The following is a 15,675-nucleotide window of genomic DNA, read 5'->3' as shown; positions in this document are numbered from 1 at the left end:
ATTTCACTCCAAGGGCAATGAGCAAGATCTTATTTCCCAGACATAAAAAAAAAAATTAATTAACAACCCAAACACGCAAACAGTCCTGCTTCCTCCACCCAACCTTCCTTTGCTTTTGCAACTACTTAGAATCTTGAGCTCCTCTGAATTTCTACATGGTTAGTATTCCAAACCACACACTCTAGCACTTGTATTGTTGTATTTTGTGTGATATTTTTTCCGTTTCTTACAGGTTAGTTTTTTCCTTCAAGCAGAGTGTAGATCACTGCTTCTATGTCTTATTTCTGGCAAAATCTAACGTGGTGCGGGGTGCTAGGTAATACCCTCTCCAGATCACTTACCAATCTATGGAAAAGTGCCAGCAAACCAAAAGTCCCTGACAACCAAGAAACAACATTTGATTGGGCACAAGGAATACTGAAGAGTGGGCAGGAGCTTTAGCTAATTTTCTACAGGAGAATCTTTTGCCCTAAATACAGATGATAGAGGGATTTGTAATCCACCATCTGTATCTAGTATCTAGTCTAACTTGTAAATAGGATCAAGCCCTCAGTTGCTACACCCATCAGTCACAATGCACTGACATGCATTGTGACATGTAAATCCTGGTGACTGAAATATTTATATGCATATGCTTAGTTAACCTACGGATATAGTATATGCTGAATTTTTTTATGACCCTTCTTGGGGCCTCAATTTTCTGCCACTTCTGGTAGAGAGCTTAGTTTTTACTTCATTGCCTTCGTAGACTTCTTTCTTTCTTGATCTCAGCATTACTTCTGCTGTTTGTCAAATGCTAACATTCGTATTTGTTTCATTCACTCTCCAGATTTGGAAATTAGTATGAAATTCATAAAACTTGAATGATAATGTTCTAACAGTAGTGGTGGAATTTCTCTTGCTTGATTGCCCTCAAATTACAACAAGCTTGTTGACCATGTAGGCTCTAAAATTTGGATTTTTTTTTTCCTTTGGAAGCCACACCCAGTAACAACTTTTTCCCCTATGGGAAAAGTCTTAGGAGAGCATACTGTCCCCAGCCTTTGAGGTAAACCTTAGGATGGGCAGGTTGTCAGTTCCTGAGGGCACTCTCTGGCCACTGTGGGGAGTCGCCTGTGGGGAGAAAGTCACCATTCCCGGAAAGGCAAAGGAATTACTCAGGTCGCCTTAATTTCTCTTTGAGAAGATCCCACAGGAAGCATTAGCTATAAGCAAAATCTTTATGAAAGGATTCCTTCTCTGAATTTTCCAAACAGGCCTCTTTGTTATTACCCCAAGAGAGCTTTGTTATTACCCCAACTAGTCAGGCACTCAAATCTCCCTTATCATTTCCAGACTGTTTTACCTTGCTGTGAACATCCCGTTGGTGGGAGGGCCACAAATGGTCTCTCAAGCTTCTCTCAAACCACCAATCTGGCGTTTCTGAATCGCCCCAGCCCTTTTCTGGCCTTGTGTACTTGACTCCTACACCACGGGGAAGCTCCCCCTTGGATTCCAAAAGAAAACTAAACTCCTTGGAATCCAAAACTAAGAAACTTTCACAGAGTGGCCCCAGGTGGATTGGTTATCATGATATTTCAGTCTCACCTAACCAATAAGAGAGCTGGCTGGCACGTTCCCAGGAAGAATATTCTCATATGAGCAGTGGATGAGAGGAAGCCAAAAGATTTTCGGCCCTCTCCATGCTCACCTTACACTCTACCTGGGTTCTGAGGTAGAGATCTTGTGACGGCTGAGGCCCTGCAAAGCAATTAAAAGAAATAAAGCAAAGTATTATATTTTAATTGATGTAATCTTCAAGCTCCCAGTGGAATCTGGGGTGATATCTGACTAGAGTTACCCTAGGTATCAATAGATGACTATTCTGTGAAAGTGCATTTAGGAAGACAAAACCCTAGGAATCCTGAACTTCATTAACATATGTATCCGTTTTTGGGGATGGGGGGCGGATTGGCTCTGGCTCCTAGGACTAAAAATTGAAAGAAACCACCTAGACTTTTCTGGGATCTGAACAAAGAGCCAAAGCGGGTGGGGGAGTAGAGAGGGAGGTGGAGAGAGGGAGAGAGAGAGGGCAGGGAGGGGAAGACAGAGAGTGGGTTTATGATTCTGTTTGCTTTTCAAATCTAGTACCTGGATATTAGACACACTAAACCATACTTTCTAAACCCAAACAGCTTTCATCCATCACTAACATTTCAGGGTTTGTTTCTGTTTTATTGTAAATATTCCAGTTGAAGAAAGATAAACAGACAAGAAAAAACTGCTTTATACAGTATACAGAGTCAGATAGAAAATACAGAATGGAAAAGAAAGCCAACAACCAACAGATAAAAAGTGGAGACAAACCAAAGAAGGGTACTAGCTGGTTGCAAATTCACCCACCAGCTCGAGCGAGGTGCGGCCCTTGTCTCAGCAGCTAACAGAAACCATCTAGCGCTGGCAGTCTTATCTTGATTCCACACGGAGAAAGAAACAGACTATAAATGATGCATAGGGACATTTATTTCACTAATCCATTAAAAAAAGTTTGCTATTGATCAAGATAGCCTGCTCATAAAAACGAGTTTTTTTAAAAAACCACCCTTCCCGCCCCACATGTGATCTGACAGTAGGAACCACGTTGTCAGAAGCATGAGATGGAGCTGCAGGTTGGAGCACAGTGGCACCACCGGGGTCTGTGGTCAGCCGGCCTTCAGGTGCCCTTCCCACCAAATCCATGTTTCTCCACGAGGATCAAGGCAAGGTTTAAAAAAAGACCCACGTGTCTTGCACAGCTTGTTGTCATTTGATGGTTAAAGAGAAAAAAGATAAAGGATTCAAATTCATGAGTGAGGTCAGGTGAGGACAAAATGAGTATCCCTCACAGGAATAATCAGGGTACCATTCGGCCCCCAGGACGGCAGCCCTAACTAACTGTCCTGGCATAAAGAGGATGCCGACCAACCCAAATGGCAAAAACATGAATTAAGCTCGTCATCTTCCAAAGATGTCTTTATTTTAGTACATTTGCAACAGCAACAAAAGTGAGGACAATTCCATTCAAGGTGGTGGCAGCGGTGGTGGAGGTGGAGGTGGTGGTAGTGGCTGTTTGTTTCTCTCTCTCTGAATTTGCTAAGTTTACAACCGGAAATTGCATAGAATTTGTTTTCCATCAGCAAATGAGAACTCTCTGCGTGAAACTCCTAACTGGTGAAGTCAAGCAAAGGTCAAGCAGCTGCAGAAAGCCTCACCCCTCCCATCACACGTGTGCTCTGGACTCTGCAAACTTCTCACGTGGAGAGCAGTCACTAGCAGTCACCTGGTAACCTGGACAGCATCAGTAACTCCTATTTGGTGGATGGAACAGAAGTTCAATGCTTTACCTAAAGTCATACAAGGTGGGGGGCTACTGCTCAAGCTGAGGTTAGGACTCAGGAGTTCCTGGTTCCCAGGACTGTGTATTGACTAGGAGACTCCACCTCTCTCCCAGGAACCTAGCAAATTCTTGATTACTTAAGGTCTTTCTATGGAATAAATACACACACGCACACGCGCGCACACATACGCACACATACACTTGTACCCAGGTCTCACATCTAAGTAGCAAGAAACTACCCAATCCATGATTGATAGTCTTGGGGGTCTGGCTTCATAGGCAGCCACTGAGTTTGGTTGAAAAGAGATGCAGTTGACAAAGTATGCACCATACCAACGGCGTGGCCCAGTCCTTCCTCCTCTGTGAACAGCATGTTCCACGGGAAGCCAAGGCCATGGTATGGGAAAATTCTATCCACTCTTTCCGCTCCTTAAATGAAGTCCTAGGACACTTTGTGCATTCTGTTCTCCTCCCCTGTCTGTCTTCAGAGACTACATTCACAAAAAGATCAAATCAAACACAGTAACAGTGAAAGTCAGAAAGAGAAAGGGAAAGAAAAGACAGATTAACCCTTGACATCCCAGGCGTTTCAAGGTCTCTCTGAGTATCCGATGAGTTAATTGCTTTTTGGCATCTACAACTTTACTTCAATGCTTTTGAGACTCTCCATCTGACTCTTCCCGAGACCCCTTCTCTTGTGCTCCTGCAGGCCCCCAATCACCATACAGAAAGGAGAGTTAAGCACCTGAAATCGGATGCACTGGTAATGCAATATCCCAAAATTCAGGAAGAAGAAGAAATGGGGATTATTTAGGCTTCCATTCCCTAACCCAGCCTCCCCCTCCAAAAAACACAAAACAAAATAACAGAACTGAGAAGATGACAAAGAAGAAACGGAGAGGAGGAAAGGGAAAAGAACATTAACAAAAATATACAAATCCAGAAAAGAAAAACTTCCCTGTTTAGTTTAATTTTTTTTTCGGTAAGAACTAGACAGAGGGTACATTGGCCTCTGACTAGGGGGAATTCAGCTGACGATTCCACCAATTCATTGGACTGGTCTGGGTAGGGACCCCCCACCCTATACTCTGTTATTTTGGCGAGAGGGAAAGGCCCGCTGGGAGTAGATGTGTCTTTGTGCCCAGGAGGGAGGGCCGTCCTTTGCCACTTGGGTGCAACGTCTCCGGGTGGACCCCGCTGCCTGACCGGGCGCGGTCTCTGGCTGGGGCGTCAGGCTCCTTGATCTTTTGGAAAAGTGACTGGCTCCGAATTCCGGAGAGGTGTCGACGCTGTACAAGTCCCGGCTCGCGGCTGACAGCAGTGCCCGCCCCGCCCCGCCTCCGCGCGTCCTGTGGCCGCCGGGACTACTCGGGCTCGCTGCTGTTAGTGGTCTTCTCCCACTCCAGGCTCTCCTCGCTGCGGGCGGGCGACGGCCGTGCCCGCAGGCCCTGGAAGCGGCGGCACTCGGGGCAGACGCGGATGTGCGTGCAGCCGCGGGCCACCAGGGCGGCCTCCTGCGCCAGTCTCTGCGCAAGCTGATCGGGCTCCCCTGCCCCGCACAGCTTCCCGTTGCTGAGCGTCGCCGTGCCCCGGGGCCTGCGCTCCTCGGGTATGGGGGGCCGGGGCGGTGGGACTCCGGCGCGCCGCCGGCGGGGGTGGATACTGTCCTGACACAGGATGATACTGCGCAGCTCAGTCACCATCTCCTGGCAGACGGACACCTGGAGGAGATAGCGAGGTCAGGGCCCAGCCCCTCAACCAGCCACCGCGGGCCCCTTGCTAGTTCGCTGGGATGGGGGATGAGGGGGACAGCGGTCACAGAATCGTGTCATGTTAGGTATGAAGATAATAAAGGCTTTTCAGTCCATCTCCTCACTCCACTCCCATTTAATGTCCAAACACCCTCCATACCATAATATTCAAGAGCCCCACCAGCTGCTCCAATCTTTGATGAACACCTTCAAAGACAATGATCTCCCCTTTTTTTTTTTTTTGCACATTTCCATTAAATGCTGCTTCCTTTTACCCAGCTAACAATTTCTGTCCCTGAAATTTTCATTCATTGATCCCAGCTAAATTTGGACCTTGAAGTCTACCAAATAAATAATTCCTCCACCACATGTCAGTCTCTCAAGTATCTGAAAAGGCTACCATGTCTCTATGAACATTCTGTTCCTTAGGCTGAAGATTCCTGTTTCTTTTAGCCAACCGGTTATAGCTGGAGATGGATGTATCCTCATGATAACAAAAACAAGAGGAGGGTAATACAATGCACAAACAGTATAGTATGTATCACACCCCGTGGGTCTGGGGCAGACTTGAATGCAAACCCACTAATATTCCTGTAGCAATATGTACGTACACTCACACCGTGTGTGATAAAGGCCACAAACATCAGTCAAGCGAAGTCACCACTGAGTGCATTTGCATCAAACTTACAAGGAACTTGGAACTCTCCCAGCTTTTTAGGTTTCAGAACTATGGATGAAGAATACAGGAGAGGGCTGGGCACAGTGGCTCACACCTGTAATCCCAGCACTTTGGAAGGCTGAGGTAGGCAGATCACTTGAGGTCAGGAGTTCGAGACCAGCCTGATCAACACGGTGAAACCCTGTCTCTACTAAAACCACAAAAATTAGCTGGGTGTGGTGGTGTGTGCCTGTAATCCCATCTAGTCGGGAGGCTGAGTGGGGAAAATCACATAAAGCCGGGAGGCGGAGGTTGCAGTGAGCTGAGATACTGCCACTGCACTCCACTCCAGCCTGGGCAACAGTGAGACTATCTCAAAAAAAAAAAAAAAAAAGAGAGAGAGAGAATACAGATGGGCCTGTATTTTTGTTTGTTTGTTTGTTTGTTTAGACAGAGTCCTGCTCTGTCGCCTAGGCTGGAGTGCAGTGGCGCGATCTCAGCTCACTGCAACCTCCGCCTCCTGGGTTCAAGTGATTCTCCTGCCTCAGCCTCTCCAGTAGCTGGGATTACAGGCACGCGCCACCACACTCAGCTAATTTTTGTATTTCTTAGTAAAGACTGGGTTTCACTATGTTGGCCAGGCTGGTCTTGAACTGCTGACCTCATGACTCATCCGCCTCAGCCTCCCAAAGTGCTGGGATTACAGGCGTGAGCCACTGTGTCCGGCCGATGGGGCTGTATTACTACGATTACTATTATTATTATATCCATTTCACAAATGTGGAAATGGAGGCTCAGAGAAGTTATGCATATTGCCAAAAATTGACTAATAGCTGACTCTGAATTTGGACCAATACCTATCAACTCCAAGCCCACACATGCTCTGCTGAGTGCCCTACTCTGAGTTGAAAGGACACTTTCCTAGACCATATGGGAGCAGAAGTCCTCAGTTCTTTCACGTTCTTTCTTCCAATTCTATAAATGGGACAGTTGTTCTACCATAACCAAATCGCTAACACAGCACTGACTCTTTATTTTAGCTATTCAGAGTGCTCTAACTACTTCCTGAGTTTGTCAATGTACTTCCAGACCATGGGTGAGCTTTGGGGGAGAATAACAAAATGTGAAGCGGTTATAGAGAGGTGATGTCACTTAATGGAATATGGCCTACATTACTTTTCCCGACTTGGATTATAGGACCCCACCACACCCCCACAATTGTTAACTAAATAGCAGAGACTCTTGGCAAGTCACCTAGCCTCTCTTCTTCTAATAATAACTACAATAAAAATAGTACCACCTGCCTAATCTATTACATGTGACAATAATATAATAATGTAGATTTATTGACTGTCTACTGTGTGTCAAGCACAGGGATAAAAGACACAGTGTTTACTGCAGGCAGCTCAACCTCTAGTTGGGGGCTGATACCAAAATAATTGCAATGTGGTGTGTAAGTGGTTCATGCCTAGGTTACAGCGGTGTCAAGAAGAAGGAGGATGACCAATTGCTGAGACACAGCAGGAGAAATGAGGAAGGATTCGAGGAAGGGAACACTTAAACTATGTCTTAGGGAATAAGTAAGACTACCACCTTTTAAGGGGTGGGCAAAAGGAGAAAGCCAGTAAAGCTGGAGACAGCAACACGAGGGGAACCAAGAATCTGGGTGTCATGCAAGGCAAGGGAAGCGGGATTCTGAAAAAAAGTATCCCCATCATCAAGAGACACACCGAAGTCCAATAAGGCCCAATAGATTCTCTTTGGTTTGGTCCACTGGGAGGGGTCAGACCTTTAAGCACTGGCCTTTCAGTGCAGGGGTAGGGAGAAGACAGGCTGCCCTGGGTTTCGGACCAAAATGGGGGTGAGGAGATAGAGACTGAGATTCTCTCAGCTGGATCCCCTTGGTTTGGAAGAGGAGAGGGATAGAGCAAGCAATAGGAATCTTCCTATTATTTCGAAATACGGCAGACGCGTTCATAATCGTGGATTGGAGAAAGAGCAGGCAGAAAAAAATACGGGGGAGAAAGAGGATAATCCTGGAGTAGCTGAGGAAAGACAGGATCAAGGAAGAGACAGCAGAAGGACTGGGCTATCTGCTGCAGCTGCAGGGTGGCTGAGCTGTGGGGAGATGCTTAGTGGGGGTTTTAATTCAGGGCTGGCCACTCCTGATTTCTTGGGAGATGGGAAGTAAAATGAAGCTCTATGCATGCAGAAGCAGAGAAGCTTGAGGAGTGGGCAACAGCATGGAAGTCCTACAAGGAGACAGCAAAGGGGCTGAGCACAGAGGACCAGGACTGGCAGGCAGTGTTGTGTTAAGGCCCCATGTGAGGCCAGACTCCATAGACTTCCAGCGGCACTGTTTGTCCTGCTGTGAGGTATTTCCCCAGTGCCAATTAGGAAAGGTTTTAGGAAGGTTCAGAGTTGGGAGACTGAGATAGAGGCTAATGTAACTTTAAAAAAAAAAAATCTAATAATGCAATTAACATGTAAGGATTTATATATCTTCCCTGGGGTGGGCTGGAAGAAGAGCAGGATAACATCTTCTTCCCTCTTCTCCAACTGTTGAAGCTGGGTAAAGTTTATGTTAACCCTGTCTCTCAGCCACAGCTGGGGAACTGAACTTATTCAAAATCCCCGAGAAGGGAGATAAAATTCTTGGATTCACATGAGTCAGGATATCTCTAAGGATCTTTCCCTGCAAGGCAAAAACATACTCAAAATGGAAGGACTGAGGTTGTCTTTTCCATAGTAACCTGGTACTTTCACCTATTTTTCTCAACTACATCTTAAAGGATAGTTCTAGACGGCTTTGTTGTTCATAAAAGCTTTTCCGCATGCGTATTGGCTGGGCTGTTTCAAAGAAAACTGAAGCCCGGCGAGGTTAAGTGCCCCTTCTGTAGCTGCATAATTACTAAGTAATGAAGCATTGAGCCAAATCCCCTCTGCTGGGCACTGGGATTCTCTTCGCTGCACTTCCTGTGGGAAGCGTCAGAAATAACTTTATATGTGCATGAGTCGATGAACTTCACCCCATCTGCCAACACTATGGATCATACCCCTTTGAAAGTTTACCTCAGTTGCTTCTGAGTGTCTGAGAGTCCATAAAAACTCCAACATAGCCATGAAAATGGCCACGATTAAGCCACAAATAAGAACCACAAAGATTCCACCAATATTCTCCATTCCCAGGCCTGTAAGAAAGTGATAACAAATAAAAAATATTGTAAAAGATCAGAAAGACACAATCATTGTATCAAAAATGCTAAAATCATTTAAACAAGAACTTGAGTATTGTAGATGCTCAAGTAGACACCCATGAGTCTACCTGACATAGAGACACCCAGTCCTTGAAGATATTTAATTATCTATCTGGAAAAAAATGCAGCATAGTTGAAATAAAATGGAAGAGAGAGATCTTGCCATCAATCAAGGACACTGGCAAGAAGCCTACCAAAGGGTGTCTGGGGCTGGGAGGTGGGGACCTTTTAAGAAAAGGGCTCAGGCAAACTCTGACAGCTTATAGAGAGAGACATGACGCCAAAATACCTGTCAGTTCTAACAGTTTCATAAAAGTTTTACTCAGTCTTCCTAATATTGTATTTATGTGATATAAAAGCAACTGTTTTGACCAAACCATGGATAGAAAAAATTCTATTTACCTATCTTTGTCAACATGTTACTAAAATACTTATTTGGAAAGTAAACCTTTTTTTTTTTTTTTTTTTTTTTTTTGGTGAGACGGAGATTTACTCTTGTTGCCCAGCCTGGAGTGCAATGGTGCAATCTTGGTTCACCACATCCTCCGCCTCCCAGGTTCAAGCGATTCTCCTGCCTCAGCCTCCCGAGTAGCTGGGATTACAGGCATGTGCCACCAGGACTGACTAATTTTGTATTTTTAGTAGAGACGAGGTTTCACCATGTTGCCCAGGCTGATCTCGAACTCCTGACCTCAGGTGATTCGCCTGCCTTAGCCCCCTAAAGTGCTGGGATTACAGGAGTGAGCCACTGCGCCCAGCCTGGAAAGTAAAACTTTTTATCCCACCAAACGAGTGCTTCACAAACCAGTTGCCATCAGAACTGCCTAGAAAGCTTGCTGAAAATATTGATTCCCAGTCCTTACCCCAGACCTACTCGATCAGTATCTCTGGACATGGGGCCCAGGAATCTGTATTTTTACAGAAGTTTCACAGGTGATTCTTTTCTAGCCATTCCTAAAAATAGTTTACAAATTGGTAATTTTAGAAGCATTGTGCAAGTTTGTAAGTTCCTGGGAGTCAGACATCGTTTCTGGTCATGTCCTCATTGCAAAGCACGATACCTGGCACACAGTATATAGTCAATACATACTTATAGGATATGATGTGGCTGTTTCATTTCCACTGTGTCAAACACTGAGTTCAGCTATGGAATTAAATGCTTTTTTTGGCATTAGAGAAACCCAAACACAAAACACCCTGATTCAACTGGGGCCACAATCAGAAATCAAAAGGCATCTTTCATCCAGCAGGGTCTGTTGTGTCCCGTGTTCTTCAGGAATGCTTGCACATCTGAGTGTGCAGTCGGTAGTGTCCTCACAGAACACAGAGCCTCGTCAGTGTCAGCGGCAGTCAACTTTGCATGGTACTATGAAAGGAGTCACAGGGCCAGAGCAGAAATCGACGCTACCTTTTGCACCTCGGAAAACTGGAAAAATAGCCCTATCTGGCCATTTCAGGACGCCCAGGGTTTCCTTTCACAAAGTCCTAAGTGGATGCCTGATTTTTGTTTTTAAAATAACAGTGCAGTAGCCATCCCTGCCTACAACTGAAAATCTGCTTAGAATGACGCTGAGGACTCACATGATGAACGCACCAAATGAACTATACACTCTGATCTGCAGGTCCACAGTCAACTCTTGAGTACCTGTGTGAATGCGGGAATTCTCTATTTTGAATAATAAAAAATAGGGGATCATTTAAAAACTCAATTCTACCTTCCAGGAGGAAGGTGCTTAAATGGGCAAAAAGGCCTTAAAACACCTATATTTGGAGGCCCCATCTCACATAAAAGCAAGTAGAAGAAAATGCACCCACATCTTGTGTTAACACCTGTCCCCCTAATCTGGGCCATTTGGGTAGAAGGTTTTCACTCTGGGAGCATCAAGAGCCACAAGAAGGAGGGGATGAAAAAGGGACACTTAAGAGGGAATGCACCAAGGAGCTGGCTGGGGTTTGTAGGCAGATACTTCAGCCCACAGATTTAGGGGTGGTGAGAACTGGAGTATTAGGATGTGTATCTGTGCGACACGGATGAATTACCTTCTCTGGCCAGCCCCTGTGGAGGGAGGCTGGGTGGACATCCCTCGTGAATGGGGAAATGACAATGGTGACATGAAGGACGGCCATCTGCTCAGGTAACTGGAGTCCCCAAGTGACTGCTGAGATTCTACAAGATACCCCCATCACTTGGCAATAGTTGTGCTTGAGATAGAAAACAGGACAAGGGGGTGGGTGCAGTGGCTCACGCCTGTAATCCTAGCACTTTGGGAGGCCAAGGCAGGAGGATCCCTTGAGGTCAGGAGTTCGAGACCAGCCTGGCCAACATGGTGAAACCCCGTCTCCACTAAAAATGCAAAAATTAGCCAGGCATGTAATCCCAGCTACTTGGAAGGCTGAGATAGGAGAATCACTTGAACTCAGGAGGCGGAGGCTGCCACTTGATCCAAGATCGTGCCCTGGCACTCCAGCCTGGGCAACAGAGTGAGACTCCATCTCAAAAACAAAAACAAAAAACAAAAGAAAATAGGACAAGGGCCCCTTTGCAGAGGGTCTCACATTCCTCTTGTTTCTGTAGAGGTGGTTTTCTTTCCCCTTTAGGTCTTCTTCTGCTACCTGTGTTCCAGCTGTGCCCCCTGCCTCCCTATCAGTCACCTCCCTGGTCCTCCTCCAATCTTCTCTCCACTGGCTCTCTCCCTCAGTACATTCACATACTCATGTCTCTCCCGCCTTAAAGACAAAGAAATCCTCCTTACTCTCTCCAGCTCTGTCTAATCCAACACTTCTTCTCTCTCCTTCCATGGCCAAGGATTTTGAGAGTTGTCTACATCAGAACTATTTTAAGACCTTCTAAAAGCCCTTAAAATCACTTACATTTGGAGGACCCATCTCACATAAAAGCAAGTAGAACAAAATGCACCCACATCTTACGTTAAATGCATTAAAAAATTTTTGCTTCTGATATTACTGAGTGGCAAGATACAGTTAACTTAAAATTGGCTGTGATTTCTCAGCAATCATTGCACATACATACAAAAGAATGTTGCAAAATTAAAAATATAACCAATAAATTATTTCTACATGTAATGAAGTTTTTACGAACATTAAATTTAAAGATTAATGAAGTTGAAACAATGTTACATTTTGGAGATACTTAATTAAACATGTCTTAATTTAATTTTGCAGTTTCCTTTTTGCATTCTGAAACCAGTAATTTTTTTCAGACCTCAAACATAATTTGGACACTCAAAAAGCTTTTAAGCTCCAAGTAACTCTGTCTATGATATCTAAAGGAGAAAATAATTCTGTTTTGAATACTCTTTTGTTCTTGCTATTCAATCTTCATCCCATGCAATTTTGTCTTGCACCACTAAAACCACCCTTGCTATGGTCACCAATGAACATTTTGTTTCTAGCCTAATGGAAATTTTCTAGTCCTAATCTTGCATGACCTTTGTTAGCATTTGAATCGTCAGTCACATGTCAGTCTTGGCATTTTATAAAGCCATTTCTTATCACCCTCTTCCGATCTCCTCAATCTCCTTTGATTGGCCTGGGGCACATTTTCTTCTCATTTTCCTGCCTTTGGTCTCCTACCCCTCCTCCATGTCTTGGCTATTACCAAATCCTGCTGATTTTGCCTCCTGAATATTTTTCAATTTCTTACCCTTCTCTCTATTCCTCCTGCCACTTCCCTAGTTTAGACACCCACCATCTCTTGCTTGGACTATTGCAGTAGCCTTTAAAACTATTTCCCTCCCTGTAGCCATTTCCTCCTCAACTCTGCACACTACACAGTTGCCTCACTGATCTTTCTGAAATGCAAAATCTAACTGTGACACATTCTCAAGTAACACAGAATTGTTTATAGTTCCCAGCACATAGCATCATTGCTCCTACCTTCCATACCTTTGCTCCTGTTAATTCCTCTGCCTGGAACCTACCCCTACTCCCGAGACACACACCTGGCTAAACTCAACCTTTCCTTTAAGACTTAGCTCAGAGGTCACTTCCTCCAGGCTGCCTTCTTTACTCTTACCTGACTTTTAGTGATACTACTTTTGTGTTTTACTAATAATACCTTGTTTATCACTATTATGCATAAAATAATACATTAGTTTATATATCTGGATTTCCCACTACACTGCGAGTTCTTTGAGGGAAAGAACCATGCCTTGCTCAACTCTACAACCTCACAGTCATGGTACCTGGCCCATTATAGGAGCTCAGTAAATGTTTGTGGAAAGAATGAGCAGAAAGAGAGAGGACAAAGAATTCCAGATGTAGAGGGCTGCATTACCAAAAGCTCTGGACCCATATGTATTCCTTTCTAATTAAATTTGGTTTGAAATAATGGTAAAACGTGACAGCTCTGGTTGAGTGCTCCAGCCTGGTCATAGAGGAAGATGGCCCAGACTGTACTGAGTGGTGGCTAAAGGGGACTGAATATTGACATGGGCAATTCACAACATGGACTGCCTGTGTTGGGTGGGGGTATTGGGACAGTTATCAAGAGGCATGTGGTCTGCACTGGAACAATTTTTATTAGATCAGGGGAAGCTTTTGGGGGAGCTGAGGTTTAACAGGAGGCTGGCAGAAACCATGAGTCACTGAAACACCCCATAGTCTTTCTTTCCTAGCTTCTCGCATTTCAGGGCCAGCATGTTAATCATGGGTGTTGGCTCCAGAGTCCTGATTCCTGGCTGAGTGGCCTCCTCCTCACAGAAGCAAGGCTTGAATACCATTTGTGCCTTGAGGAAGTTATTGGAAAGAGGAAGCAAGAATAGATTGCTGGCAGAGTCAGAGTTGAAAAACAGATGGAGTGGGGAGTGGGAAGGGAGAGTTCGGAGAGCACAGCAGTTCCATTTAACACTGTCATCAGTCATTCTCTAGAAGTCAAATGCCTTCCACTGCACATCGACATTCATCAGAAGGGGCCCTTGATGTGAACTCCCTCCAGCCTACAAGGCCCACGTGGCACTCACAGATGCCTCAGCACCGGCAAGGGGGATTGGGAAGCCATCTAGTCATCTCTTTCCTTCCCTTCTTCAGATGGGACCACGCATAAGCCATGCAGGCAGATGGCTTTACAAACTGGGACTTTCTCCTGACACTTGAGTCTCTGAGCCTCAGCTAGGCCCCAGCAATCAGCTGCAGTCACTGAAATAGAATCACGCTCTCCCCACAAACTCCTGGTTGGCTAAATACTAACTTTGGTGTCACCCGCAGATTGCCCACAAATATTTTGCCCACAAAATGATAGTTCACAAATGCAAACGAATAATGTTCTTTGTCTCTTGAACTAAGAACGGGAAGGGCACCCTGGAAGAGAGCACCTGTGAAGAGATGTGAGTCTCCACCCACCCACTTGCTCTTCCTTTGGTTCCGTCTGGCTAATAACCACTTCTTGGATTCAGGTACACTTGTGTCCTAGCCCGTAAAACCCTCACACATCTCCACGAAGCACTGTGGAAATCTGCAACTAAAATACAGAGGAAAAGCTCCTTTTGAACAAACAGTGAGGGAAGGCTGAGAAAAAAGGCAGAGACCATAAAAGCCATGGAGGCAGGTGCAGAGAATCCACTCGCACAGAGGGAGGACTGACTAGTGCCACGAAATCCCGGCAAGAGACAATGTATTTGCTCTTTGACCTTGGTCAACAGATCTTGACTGAGAAGCTTCCATGAGCTGGGCACTATGCTAGGTGCTAAAGCTCTGTGCCACATTGGCTCATCAAGAGCACTGGACAAGAACATGAATTCTTGGACCCATAAGGCTTTCAAGCACTTTCTATTTCAGAACTATATTCACCTATAGCCATGCAAGTATATCAAATAGTCCGATCTCCAGGGATTGTAAATAGCAACTTCATGTGCCCAGGTATAAACTGACTTACATGACCTTCCCAGAAAATGCAAAGTGATTCATCATGTTGAAATGGTAAGCTTGACATTTCGTCTTGCATTCACCAAGGCATCTGGTGACTAGACCTAGCAGATTCTGGAAAGAATAATGGGAGAAAAGTAGGCAAAAGGGACTCAAACCCGAAGAGGGATGGGAGAGGTATTTGATAAATTTTGCAATTTATCAAAACACGAGCTATGGGAGGGTGCTTATAATCCATCAAAATATGAGCTCAAGTACCTCATTTTTCATTTGCTATCTCATTCAATTATCATTAAAAACACCATAGAGAAGGCCCATTGTCCCCACTTTATAGTTAAAGAAACAGAAATTCAGAGAACTTAAGTTGTCCATGTTTTCATAACTAATGTAAATTCTAGATCAGTTTGATTCCAAAGCTAACGCTCTGTATATATGTAAAGCTGACCTTTATGAGTGTTTACTATGAGCAAAGTTAGCCTGCTAAATGTTTTAACTCAATCCTTACAGTTACCCTGTGAAATGGGCACTACGCTTACCTGCATTTTCCTGACACGGAAACCAAGGTACAGAGGAGTTAGGTAACTTGCCCAAGGTTCCACGGCTGACAAGTGGAAGTGCCCGAATCTAAACTGAAGCCAGGCCCCCCTGCCGGCCAATTCCACACCACCTCTCCCGGTCACTCGGCATCCACTCACGCTGCAGCGGGGCGATGACAGAACTCAATCTGGCATCCTAACGACTGAACACATTCCTGGGAACCTCTAGAGGGAC

The 15,675-nt window shown here is 45.0% G+C and overlaps 1 protein-coding gene across 1 annotated transcript in view; it reads right to left on the bottom strand.

Annotated features, from left to right (window-relative positions):
- Positions 1 to 2,193: 2,193 nt before the first annotated feature.
- The window catches only part of GRIK4 (glutamate receptor, ionotropic, kainate 4), a 369,007-nt gene continuing 355,525 nt past the window's right edge, over positions 2,194 to 15,675 (bottom strand). The window contains exons 19-20 of the mRNA XM_011964977.1: positions 8,837 to 8,955; positions 2,194 to 5,076 (exon numbers count right to left, since the gene is read on the bottom strand). Of these exons, the coding sequence (XP_011820367.1) occupies positions 4,720 to 5,076; positions 8,837 to 8,955 (476 nt within the window). The 3' untranslated portion in view covers positions 2,194 to 4,719. The remainder of the gene's footprint in view (positions 5,077 to 8,836; positions 8,956 to 15,675) is intronic.

The sequence above is a fragment of the Mandrillus leucophaeus genome, unplaced genomic scaffold, assembly GCF_000951045.1.
Source record: "Mandrillus leucophaeus isolate KB7577 unplaced genomic scaffold, Mleu.le_1.0 Scaffold71, whole genome shotgun sequence".
NCBI lineage: Eukaryota > Metazoa > Chordata > Mammalia > Primates > Cercopithecidae > Mandrillus > Mandrillus leucophaeus.
Note: the sequence above shows the minus strand (reverse complement) of the source record. Positions and strands in the feature narration are given on the sequence as shown.